The sequence below is a fragment of the Protopterus annectens genome, chromosome 2.part1 (genome assembly GCF_019279795.1).
Source record: "Protopterus annectens isolate FY-2018-M chromosome 2.part1, PAN1.0, whole genome shotgun sequence".
NCBI lineage: Eukaryota > Metazoa > Chordata > Ceratodontiformes > Protopteridae > Protopterus > Protopterus annectens.
In genome coordinates this window covers 942873995-942887353 of record NC_056729.1, presented here as the reverse complement: position 1 = coordinate 942887353, position 13359 = coordinate 942873995, and the positions used below count along the sequence as shown (strand labels likewise).

General features: G+C 40.8%; 1 protein-coding gene across 1 annotated transcript in view; it reads right to left on the bottom strand.

The window, feature by feature from the left end:
- The window catches only part of LOC122794922 (probable ATP-dependent RNA helicase DDX60), a 2165155-nt gene that overhangs the window by 782640 nt on the left and 1369156 nt on the right, over positions 1 to 13359 (bottom strand). Inside the window, exon 31 of the mRNA XM_044063515.1 lies at positions 2659 to 2763. Coding sequence (XP_043919450.1) covers positions 2659 to 2763 — 105 coding nt within the window. The remainder of the gene's footprint in view (positions 1 to 2658; positions 2764 to 13359) is intronic.

Genomic DNA, 13359 nt, shown 5'->3' with positions numbered 1-13359 from the left:
TCTCAGAAATTTGTTTATACATGTGTGCATGTGCAGACAAATGCATATACTAATTAACAAAAAGGCTGGTATTCAGGAAGGTACTGCAACTCCAGCTCTTCAAGGGTGCTTTCACCATCTCTTTCTTAAAACTAATTAGAATAACCTGCCACTAGGGACAGCACAACTGCATTGACTATACAGCAGACTTGGCAGGATGGCCATCTTTGTACAGCATGCCACTCTAAGTGTAAGTCAGCAGGAATATTAAACCATTCCTCCTCACTTACCCCCTAAAGATCAGTAACAGCCTGATAAGGAACCAAGAAAGGCAAGTAACAAAGCATCATCAATGTCTATATCCTTCAGTGGAAAGGCATGCAGGCAGGCAGAACTGCTGCTCTAGACATCATACGATATATGGAGTTATAGCAAGTTCTAAGGTAATCAGCTACTCCCTCTGAGCTAGTCTCAGCCAGCAGGATTTTAGCATTCATCTGAATGATACCAGAGCTGTCTGAGGATCCAGATAAAAAATATATATACAATTACCCAGGTAAAGCTGTCTCAGCACATGAACTCAAAATATAAGCTGTGATGAAATAAATTACATTAATAAACACATTGGTATAGTAATAATAATTAATTAATAACATAAAAAGAATCTGGCTAGATATCAGCACCACTCTCCCAAAAAGAGTATTGGTGAGTTCTGACTAGGTTAGAAAGAGACCTACCCATCTTCTTGCACCAAGTATTATATGATACAAAAGTATAGCCAATTAGTCAAAATCCACTTTGTCATGGACTGATGAGTACACTCTTTGTATTCAGAAAAATGAGTGATAAATCACTATTATCTACAGCCACAATAACCTGTACTACTCTAGATTTTTTCTCATAGGGTCATAGGTTAGTACTAGGCTAACTGCCTTTGTGGACCATTTTAAGCTTAGCCAATTACCCCATGTGAAAGTCAAACCCTGCACCTTGTGTCTATAAGTCAAATATCTTAACTATTATGCCAACATCCCTTTGGAGTCACTACTGAAAATGGGTTTATCCTAACTGGGCTAAAAAGACAAATAAATACATGTACATTTATGGAGTGTTTGTCTCTAGATCTCTGCGAATATGGGTCATGCCTGAGAGAACTTTCCAGACAAATACAAATAAATAATAAAAAAAAAAAAATCAATAATAATTAGCAAATACATGCAATGATGTAAAGGTACAGTGTGAATCACATAACTTTTCAGATCTCTCCTAATATGACAACAAGATAAGCCACATAAAAACACAGGAAATAGCACTCAAGAGGTTCATCCTTACTGCAACCTCAGCACCAATAAATCCTTGCATATGATGGATGGGCAAGCAATGTTTTTTGCAGTAAACAGTACAACATTGCTAATACAAGAAGTGCTTGAAGAGTTAGTATTTCCTCACTGTAACAGCCACTTCCTAATCTAGAAAATGATTGATAAAAGATGGACCCCTGGAAAAAAGGAAGAATTTCCATCAGTGATGCCAATCACATGGGTCTGAGTAACAACCCCCAAACTTTAAGGCATTTAAGGATGGTGAAAGACTGAGTATGTGCCCAGGGTAGGAAAACAGTTTCCACTGCCTTGCTTATTTCTCCAGGTGAAGGTCAGTGGTTCTACTAGCAGAAAGCATGCTCTGAAGCATGTACGAGGGCATGTTTATACAAACCGCACTGATGTTACTGCCAGTTAGGAATGAAGTGAGGGAAAAGGAGGCATAACCCCAACATCTCCACTTGTCTGCATGTTGCTGCTGTAGGAATCCTCCATTACTTCTCTACCTCATTCTCCCAGGAAACCTGGAATGCTCCTTCTTGGTAATGGGACCCCAACACTGGGGGAATAAATGGGTTGTGTAGGTGAAGAAGATTTAGCAAGGGTATGTAGGTAAGTCTGATGGTCACCAGCCAGCAGGACTAAAAAAGCTGCACTGAACTAGAGCAACTTCTGCTGGTGAATGTACAGTTTATGCATGCATGCTTAATCCTTCACTGTTACACGACTGTACCTAGACAGGCATGGTAGTACAGCAAATGGTCTGATACAGCAATGGGACTCCAGGCCACGAGTTCTGGCAAAAAGCAATGCTTTAACATGTACTATTACTGAAGCACAGCTAAAGCAATTAATATGCTCAGAAGCAGGTTAATGAATGTGTACTTCAACACACTGAATACCACCAGCTACTACACAAATAGGATGCCAAGAAAATTAGCAGTAATTAGCAACAAAAGTCACAATCATTACCCGAAAATATATTGCCCCTATTAGCAATGTTTAAAATCCCCATTCTCCCTCTCTCTGTCACAAACGCGCGCACACACACACACACACGAATGCTAGAAATGTTACTTCATACACTAATAACACAGAGTATTTCAACTAACTCTAATTTATAAGGTTTACATTTTTAATAAACTATGAAATATCTTTTTTATGAATATGGTTAGGAGACAACTCTGGCCTGATAAGCTTTAAAGAACCAAGTCCAGAATTAAATATGTCTTTTGATAATAACCCTTTACAACATAATAACAAAACTGTCTCAGTTTTAACTTGCACTGTTTAAAAAGTATGTGATAAAACGCAGTAAACAGAACTGAATTTACAGCAAGACAGAGTTTTATCATACCTGCCTATAATTTATTGCATCCAGGTAAAGTGAATCGTCAACAAATACGACAGATTTACAAGGCATATTAATGCCTAAAGCAAGTGATCCAGTTGCTGTTACCACCTGCAAAAAAACAAATATTTTTATCAGTACTAGTTTATGAAACAACTTTAAGATCCTCCTGAGTATTACAGAAATGCAAAGTAGTGTGAGAGATGAGTGAACAACAGAAAACAAGATGAGCAGTTAGCACTGACAATCTGCAAAGATCCTTATGTCTGGACCTGTTTTAAGTAACAATATTCTAAGCAGCCCCATCTTCTATGCACTGCTACCATCTGTTCTGGATACAGTAGATATTATTTTACATTGTGAAAAAAGTTCTGATTTCCAGTATAAGAAAATGGTGGTTATCTAATAGGGTAGTCAACTGTAGCACATTAATGCATCATGCCAGTCATATCCACATTTATTCAGAATCACAAAATAACAACATGTAGTCTCTTGGAGAAATGCATAAAGAATACATGTGACAATGCAGGTTGTATGAGCATACTTTCAATCATGATTTCATATTACACAAGAAAGTTTTGTCTAAAGTAAATGTTTATACTGTTTTTGTGCCTGCATATCATAAACCTATTGTAAAATGTGATTATGTTTGAAGTATGCAAACCAGCAGTTTTCAATTTCATTGCATGCCCATCTGCAGTCTACACTGAGCTTCATGGCATTAATATCCCAACACACACACACACACACACACACACACACACACACACACACACACACACACACACACACACACACACACACACTACCAAGCCCACACAATGTGCACAGTACACCTGTGCATATTCTTCTACATCTACAAAGTCACTGGTCAGCCATGATAATGTCTGATATACTATGCATGGTGCCCTTGTTACTTCAGCACCAACTACTGATACAAAAATGTTACAATTATATACAGATATAATAGTAATATACTAACGTCATGTTAGACAATTGGTGCTTACATTTAATTTTCGATAAAGTACAGTTGTGTAAGAACTTACCATAACAGTAGATGAGTAGATGAACTGCTGATCACTGTTACAGTATTAGTGACAAGTGGGATATCTCACAAGGGAAAGTCATACATCTGGACAGGATACCAAAGCCTAGGCATCTTCCTATAGTGCCACACATCTGATTTATGATTAAAGGGCACCAAAGTTATGAGGTAAAGAAGAAATGTCCAGAAGCAAACTATTCCACAGCTTTCATGCCCCAGACCTAAAATCCAGCAAGGCAACACAGAAAGAAGGCTATAAATAAACATACGCCAACCAGACGAAGAGAAGGAAAGGATACTGCCTCAGGCTTAACACAAAAATAATAAGAGGGAAGGACTGCGGGATGCAACATAGTGCTATGTTAAGTTGTTACACACCTGCACTGTGTCTTCCTATGATCACTGCTGCAGTATTACTGACAAGTGTGAAGAGTCCCAAAACAAGTGTCAAGGGAAGAGGAATGAAGATTTGAGCTGGAATCAAAAATTCATTGCAAGACAGACTAGCAAATCTAGTTCTAGCTCTAGAAATGGCATTAACTTTGTAATGTTTGGTAAACCTATGCATGGAAGACCACATACTAGCTTCTAAAATAGATCTGGAGTCCAAACCTTTAAAAAAGCACCAGGAGAAGCTACGGCTCTGGTAGAATGCACTTTAATCAATCCTGAAATACTCTTACCATGAAAGGTATAACAAAAGGACATTGAAAAGATCCATTTGTAAATTGTCTGTTTGGAAACATGGAAACCCAACTTTTTGTCCTGAAAAGAAATGAAAAGCTTTTTGATTATCTGATTGACTTCCATCTTGTCAAGATAAAAACATCAGTTGTCCGTGAACACCTAAAGAATGCAAGATTCTCCTCTGTTTGAGGGGAGGGAAAAGGAAGGGAGACTGATGTCTGGTTCATAGACCACCTTAGGCATGAAGGATGGATTAGTTCTAAGAGTAATCCTATTCTTATGGAAAAACAAAAAGGAAGGAGAAATCATGAGAGCTCGCAGTTTTGGCAGAGGTATGAGCCAATTGCAGGGCCATCTTCCTAGAAGAAAATTTTAAGGATGCAGTGGAAGCAGACTCAAATGGAATTAAATTTTCTAATGCATAATTCAAATCCCAAAGAGGAGGTTCATAGGTTCTTACTAAACTTATGGCCAAAAGAGACCATCAAGAAGCTCAGCCACATCACCCAGTAATGGTGGGAAACAAGCTGTGTCCCTATTTAGCAGACATTCTCCACATATTCCTGGTGAGAATTTGTTATCACCCATCCGTTCATCCAGATTGGTTTTAAAGGTTGCTAGGGAAGTATTCTGCTTGACAGGTAAGGGCACCGTATCCAAGAACAGGGTATATGTTGAGTTAGGTATCTGTTATGTCATCTGGTCTTATTGATGTGATAATGTATAGGTTAAGTCTCTAGAATGCATGGCTGCTTTATCATTAGTTCTATTTAGGTGAAGGAGTTCAAAAGACTGGTGAATCCTTCATAGCATGGAAAACTAAGTAGGGGGTCACCCCTCAGGTGTCTGCATCACCCTGAGTATAAGTAACTAAGGGTATTAAGACCTGAAATCTTTTTGATGGGGAAACACTGAGGTCTCTCAAGCTGGTTTAGGTGCTTGGTGAGACACATGCCAAAGGATACATTATATTGAATGATGGGCCTAATTAAAACAATGAATAAAGTGAAATTATAACTTCTTTGGACCTTGAGGAGATGCCACTAAGGATAGGCTGTGCAATGTAGAAGGACTGTCTAACCACCACAGATTCATGGTGGTCAAAGGAGAGTCTTATATCAACTTACATATCCAAGTCCTGGATGACTATGTCATACTTAACTGGAATGTTATCTATATGGCTAGATTTTACCAAAGGAAACCATGCTGCATTTCTTTGTTTCAAAGGTAAGCTTATGATTACTACACCAAAATTGGTATGGAGAATTTTAGTATCAGGATGGATTTGATAACTGCTCCAGTTAGCAGTCATCAGCAAACATGGTTAGTCAAAGTCTCGGATATTGACTTTTATATCTCAAAAATATATACCAAAGAACCCAAGAGAGAGAGCCTTATGGGACAACACAGGTGACATTTTTCTGTCTAGAGTAAATATTCCTGACCATAATGGCATGGGTTCTGCTAGAGAGCCAATTACCAATCCAGTGAACAATTTATGGGTTATTCTCAGCATATGGGGATAGTGCCAAAGGCCTTGACAAGGGCTAGATAAGCAGTGTTGAATGTATATATCTTATCCATGGCCTCAGTAACCTTTTTAAAGAACTCAACCGGGTGAGCAGGTGTGATCTGTCTCTCATAAAACCAAACTGATGTGTATCAAAGTGTATAAGGTCACCTGTATCATTATTTATTTTTCAGCTATAATGTGTTCAATAACTTTGGAAATAATACTAATGAGACTAATATGCCTGTGATTTCTATGGTCATTAGGAGGACCACCTGTATGGAAAGACATCAAAACTGCTATTCTCCACTCCTTGGAGAAATAGCCACTGGAAAAACTCAGGCTGAAGAGTTGGATAGCGTTTTGCTAAGTAGATCTTTACACTTCTCAGCCGGCACCCAGGGATATTGTCAGGCTCCATGGAAGTAGTGTCATTAATCTAGAAATGTGTCAAAAGGACTAGGTCCAAATTGATATTAGCAGGATGAGGAGTGAGAGGGGAATTGGAGGGGGGACAGAGGACAGTGAGTGGGGTGAAGTTGGAAGAGAATTTGTCCACAAGAATATCAGCAATGCCTTAGGAGTCAACGAAGGAAGCACCATTTGAGATAAGCTCAGTACAGAATCATAGGCCACTTCTAATTTTCTTAAGACAGCTGAAGAAGATCTTGTGGTTATCTTTTGAATTAGTTGTAATCCTAAGCCATATATACATTTTCACATCATAAGCTTATCAGTTTTAAATCCTCTTTATAATGATGAAGAGGACATTTTTTAATGATGGCCAGGAACTTTTTTGTTTTATTATAGAGCTTGTTGATGAGGTAGTTCCACCACTTGGGTTTAGTTTTAAACTTGCCATTAAGTCTACTCCAGACTGGTACCAATGCCTCAATGCATCTACCCAACAGGGAGTAAAATTCACAGCAGTAAACAGAAGCCTTAGTTACAAGGTTTTTTGGGAAACTGTACCATTTGTGAATATCAGTAAATCAGTAAATATTAAATAATTGGTCTTGGAGTAAGCCTTGAATATAGAAGAGTTAGCAGGGACCACAAAGCAGCCTTTCATACAAAAGACCACAGTAAAGTGGTTAGATTTGACTATAGAGGTGGTAAGATGAGGGCTGGTGCAACTCGGAGAAATGTTTGTGATGCTACAATATTTTCACATAAACATACATACATACATATAAAGAACATCATAATGCAGCATAAAATTATACAGAGCAGTATTACATAATTCTTGTGGTGCGCAATCAGTATAGTACAGACTGGGTAATAAAACAGTCATTGAGAGGAAAAATACAGGTAATGGAGTGTAGATGTGGAATGCTGGATGTCCATAAATAATGTTCTGAAATAAGGCCATCCAGGTGCAGTAGGAGAATTGTCCAGTTGTGAAATGTGGGGTGAATTGGTAGTAGTGAGAGGGTATGGGGGGACTTAAGTAGGAGAGCAACATGGACATGCCCATTTTGAGGATAGATGCAAAAACAAGTGAGATTTAAAATTGGTATGATTAGGAATATTGCAAATGGGGGGAGGGAAAGAGTTCCATAATTTAGCTATGGAGTAGGACAGCAGAAGTTGGCCTGGGGGATGTGAGGGTTTGTATATTTGTGGGAGATTTTAGTTTTCTGATTGGAGAGAGTGTTTAGGAATATAGAGGGTTAAGACGGTAGTGAGGGATCGGCAGTTGGAAGGATTGAAGATGCGTTTGTGGGCATTGGTGAGCTGAATGAATTTCAATTGGTTGGGGAGTTCGAGCCACTGCAGGGAGAGGAGGGATTGGCAGTGGTGGGTACAGTAATTAGAATTGGTTGCGAATTTACTTATTTTATGGTAGCAGGACTCGAGTTTGGATTGTAGGCCAAGCTAGAGGTTGGTTAACAGAGGTGCGCCATACAAAAGAGAGGGTAGAAGGTGGGAAGAGGCTAAGGTGTTTCTGGTAGAGGGGCTGAGATAGTGGTTGTGTCTGTAAAGGAGTCCTAGTTTTTGGTGGGTTTTTTATGGTGAAGTGGATATGGATGTTGAATTTTAGGTTTTCATCAATGGTAATGCCTAGTAGTTTGGTACTGGGCACAATTTCGAGGGAGGAGTTGGTTTAGCTGAGTATGGGAAAGGAGTTTTTGTCAATAATATTGTTCCTAGAAGATGTGAAGATCGTCACTTTAGATTTGTATCATTTTAGGGCCAAGTGATGGTTTTGCATCCAGGTTTCGGTTTTAGAGAAGGTAGATTGAGTTTTGAAGAGGAGTTCAGATGGGAAGTGAGCTGAACAGATGATTGTTGAGTCATCTGCATACTGTATGAGAAAAGATTCATGGATGCTGCTGCTGTGGAAGTTGTTGATAAATATGCTGAAGAGGAGGGGACCAAGCACAGAACCTTGGGGTACTCCAGTGGAAGTCAGTAGGAAAGGGGAGGTGGAGGTTTTCCATTGTATAGCTTGTTGATGATCAGAGAGGTAGCTGGAGAAGCAGGCAATGGTGGAGGGAGAGAGGTGTACAGTGGAGAGATGTGATAGGAGTATGGGGTGGGAGACGGTGTCAAAAGCTTTAGATAGGTCAAGGAATAGGGTTAAGACAAATTTGCCAGAGTCGCATGCTAGGTTAATGGTTTCGAGAAAGGAAAGGAGGGCAGTCATGGTGCTGTGACCAGAGTGGAAATCATGTTGAGTGGGGGTGAGGAGGTTGTTTTGTGTAAAGTATGGCATTAGTTGTGAGTGGATAACTTATTCTAATATTTTGGAAAGGGGGGAGAGGATGGCAACATGCCTGAAATTTGTGGTGTTGGTGTTTTTGCCACCCTTATGGAGTGGGATGACGTAAGCTTGGCACCAGATAGATGGGATGTAGGATTTCTGGATGGATCTATTTATTCAAATAGAAATGGGAAAGGCTATACTGTCTGCAGCTAGTTTGAGGAAGGTTGAAGGTAAGTTATCAGGAGCATTGCGGCAGGGTTTTAGTTTGAGGAGCAGCTGTTTTATTTTAATTGTGGGGATGGGTTTTAGGTGAAAAGTGGGGGCAGAAGGGCTGTTGCTGGGGGAAGAGGGGGGTAGGTAGGGTTGGTAGTGGAGGGGAATGAGAGAAAGAGGAGGAGAGGTTAGCTATGCATTTTACGAAGAAGGTGTTGAACTGAGTGTCAGTTTCAAGATCTGTGAGGTTGGGGTCGGGACAGATTTTCAGTTACTTAGATGACATACTCATGCAGGCTCCTATGAGTGAAAAGCTCCTTCTTGACTAGCAGGATCTTGTCTTACTTTTCTTTTCTATGCACCTACAACTGCAGTACTGCCTGTAAAATTTCAGAGACAGTCTTAGACCAGAAGAGATGCAAGGATTACAAGGCTAGAATCACCACCTTCATTTCCCTGACATTTCTGTGGTCCTTCCTGTCCTTTTTGGACCATACATCCCTTTACATTCATAGAACAAGCCAGGTCTGATGCATCTTTGTGAAGGTCTTGGCAAGGGGGAGGAACTGGAAAAGGTGCCTCTGAATTGAGTAATACCTGTTTATTCCATCAAAACTAACTATTGATGAATAGCAAGAGAGGAATCGGAAAGGTCAGAGGATAGCAATATTGTGTCCACATTGATTTAAGATTCCACCTAATCTTCCTTACATGGAGTTTGCACAAGGAATCATTAGAATAGTGGAGGTCATAAGCCCAGGACATTCAAGATCTCTCTTGCTGAGGTCACATCTACAGGAAGAAGAGACTGGTAGTATTCCTTTAGGAGCATCACTTTTTCCTGAGGAAGAAAGTCAGTAAATGACAGAGTTTTGCCTGCAACCCAGAAACACCAGAGTCTGTGAAGGAACCAAATTAGATTTTTTGAGGTTTAAGCTGATCACTACACAGTGAAGCATTTTTTTATAATGTTGAGGTCAAGAAGGAGCTTTTCACTCATAGGAGCTTGCATGAGTATGTCATCTAAGTAACTGAAAATCTGAATTCCCTGGAGACTGCAGAAAGCAACAACTGGTGCTAGGCACTTTGTGAAAACTCTTGGTGTTTTGGAAAGCCCAAATGGCAATTCACAAAACTGAAAATGATATTCCAAAACAGAGAACCCTAAAAACTTCTTGTAATCTTTATGGACTGGATGCTTCCTTTATGTCCAAGGTTACAAAAAAAGCATGAGACAGAATCTTGCGAAGAAGAGACTGCAGAGTAAGCAATTTGAACTTTGGATCTCTCAGAAACAACAGGACAAATCCAGAATGGGTCTTTACTTCCCTCTTTCCTAGGGACCAGGAAAAGCCTTGAATAGAACCTTCCACCTTTCCAATAAGGAGGGGCTAATTCTATTGTACTATGAAAAAATAACTCATATAGAGCTGGAGAGATTAAAGGTGGCTTGATGGAGTAGAAGGAACACCTGACCAGTGAGGAAGTGAAAGTCATGACATCACGTAATCACTGGGAATTACTGAAAGAACCCAACAGCCTTTGGTAATATTACAGTGGGAGGTCAAAGGTGGATGGAAGCAGAGTCATAGGTATAGGCAGACAGTCAAAAGGAGTTCAGACCCCTTAAATTCCTGATTTGGTTTGTCTTAAGATCTCTTTTTTTAAACATCGTTCACCCTTTTGGGTGGCCTTTTGTTTTTTATGAAAAAGCAACCAGTTTTAGAAGTACAGCTTCTTTGAAAAATACAGTTGTGTACCTACCATAAATGTAGATGTTCGAGTGTATTCACTGTTGCAGTCATTACACTTGGGTTATCCTGCTGGCAGGCTACCCACAGTCGGCCTGAATTCCAAAGTCTAGGTCCGGCGTCGGTTGCTGTCGCCTCTTCCCTGACGTCGGTGCGCCAGGGGTATAAAAGATGCAGCCAACGCCATTTTCTTCAGTTTTTCTTGCCCCAGATGTCAGGTGCCCCCACATTGGTAGGCTAAAATTATGCCAATAAATATGCATGCACTAAAATAAACATTTCCTTCATCTACAAGCAAATACACCACATAGGTTGTATAGGATAGAGAAGTACAGATAAGTCCCAGCAAAGAAAAGGGGGATGGTGGGTGGGTAACCTAGACTGCAACAGTGATTACACTCGAACATCTACATTTATGGTAGGTACACACTTGTACTATGTTCATCGTGTTTCACTGTTGCAGTCATTACACTTGGGTTGAATCCCAAAGCTGAGGTTGGGTGGCTGGGTCTAAATAGGATTAGGAGAAGCTATAAGGCCCTGCAGAACTGCAGTGGCAAAGCCTGATCTGGATTTAGAGTAGAGAGGTAAGTGGTAGTGCTTGGTAAAAGTGTGCACTGAACTCCAAGTTGCAGCCACTAAAATGTCTTTGGTTGGTACTCCTCTGAGGAAGGCTGCTGACGTGGCTGCTGCTCTGGTTGAATGTGGCCTAATGCCCTTAGGCACTGATTTGCCATATTGTGAATAGCAGAAACTAATGCAGTGGCCTATCTATTTTGAAACAGTCTGCTTTGAGATAGCCTTTCCTTGTGATCCTGCAGCATATGCCACTAAAAGTTGCTCAGTCTTTCTGAAAGCTTTAGTTCTGTCCAAGTAGAAATGTAGCTGTCTGTGTATGTCCAAAGAATGCAGGAGTCTCTCACCCTTATTCTGTGGGCTTGGATAAAAAGTAGGCAAATGGATGGTTTGGTTAAGGGCCACACTGGACACTACCATAGGCATAAATGTCGGCTTCATCCTCAGAGAAACCCTGTATGGATGGAAAATGATAAAAGGTTCCACAGCCATGAGTGCCTGTAACTGAGACTCTTCTTGCAGAGGTTATTGCTAGGAGCAGAGCTGTTTTCCAAGATAAGAACTTTGTTTCAGATGTATTGGCTGGCTCAAAAGGTGGCAGTGTGAGTTTTTCCAAGACATAATTGAGGTCCCATACAGGTATTGGTGCTCTCCTTGGAGGTCTTATGTTTTTGGCCCCTCTGAGGTACTGCCTTAGCAACGGATGAGAAAAAATAGGTGGTTCCATATTGTAATGAGCTGAAATGGCAGAGGCATGGATTTTAATTGATGAAAAGGATAGGCCTCTGTCCAGCATCTCAGTTAGGTATTGTAAAATCTGAGGAATATTTGGTACAAACGTGTCAATTCCTTGTGCCTGATTCCAAGCACAGAATCTTTTCCATTTTTCTGCATAATATTTTCTGGTACTGGGCCTCCTGGCCTCCAAAATAACATCCATCACTGCTTTAGAGAGAGGTGTGTTCTGAATGGCTGCATTATCCGCCATGCCGCCAGATTTAGTGTCCTGAGTTGGCTGTGCAGGATCTGATTTTTTCGCTGGGTCAGTAATTGAGGAATTAGAGGTAATGTCCAGGCTGGGCCTTGAGACAAGCTCTTTAGGATTGGGTACCAGTGCTGGCGGGGCCAGTCTGGGGCGATCAGGATCATTTTTGGCTTCTCTTGTCTGACCTTTAGGAGTACCGTGGGGAGGAGAGGCAGAGGAGGAAAGGCATATACTGTTAGGGTTTTCCAGCTGAATGACAGAGCATCCACTTTCCATGCTCGCTTGTGATAAGTCCTTGTGTAGAATCTCTGCAGTTGGCAGTTGTGAGGGAAGGAAAATAGATCTATGTCTGGGCATCCCCATTTCTTTGTTATCATGCTGAAGACTTGTGGATCCAGTTTCCACTCATGGGGATCCGTGAGGTTTCTGCTTAGTTCGTCTGCCAGAGTATTTTTCTCTCCTGGCAGGAATTGTGCTTGCAGGTGTACTTGATAAGTCAATGCTGTGTCCCACAAAGTCATGGCTTGTCTGCAGAGGGGGTAGGAATGTGTGCCTCCCTGCTTGTTTATGTACCACATGACTGTAGCATTGTCCGTCCTTATCAGTAGTTGTCCTGGATGAAGTAGATCCTTGAAAGCTGTCAGGGCATTCTGAACAGCTAGCACCTCTTTTTGATTGATATGAAGATGCCTTTGGCTTGTGGGCCATGTGCCCTGAATACATTTTCCTGCCATGTGGGCCCCCCAGGCATAATCTGATGCATCTGTTGTTATTGACTGCCTGGCTGTGGGTAGGGTGAATGGCTGTCCCTTGTTATGGTGACAGGCCTGTTCCACCATCGAAACTCCTGTTGCAGGCAAGGAATGAGAGTAATTAATGTTTCCAGGCTGTGACAATGTTGAGTCCAAACACTTTTTAGATACCATTGTAGTTTCTTCATATGCAGTCTGGCATATGGAATTAGCAGAATGCAGGATTCCATGAAGCCCAAAGCCTGCATAATTTTTCTTGCAGATAACTGGGTCCTTGTTGCCAACATTTTGAAGTAAGAAGTCAGTTGCCTTTGTTTGTCTGGCGTGAGATAAGCCATCTGGGCAGTTGTATTTTATCTTGCACCCAGGAATATTATCTCTTGAGAGGGTACTAGTTTTGATTTCTTTTCGTTTACTGTGTACCCTAGGCAAATTAATAATCTTTTTACGAACGCCAGATGCTTTAGTAGAATGTCCT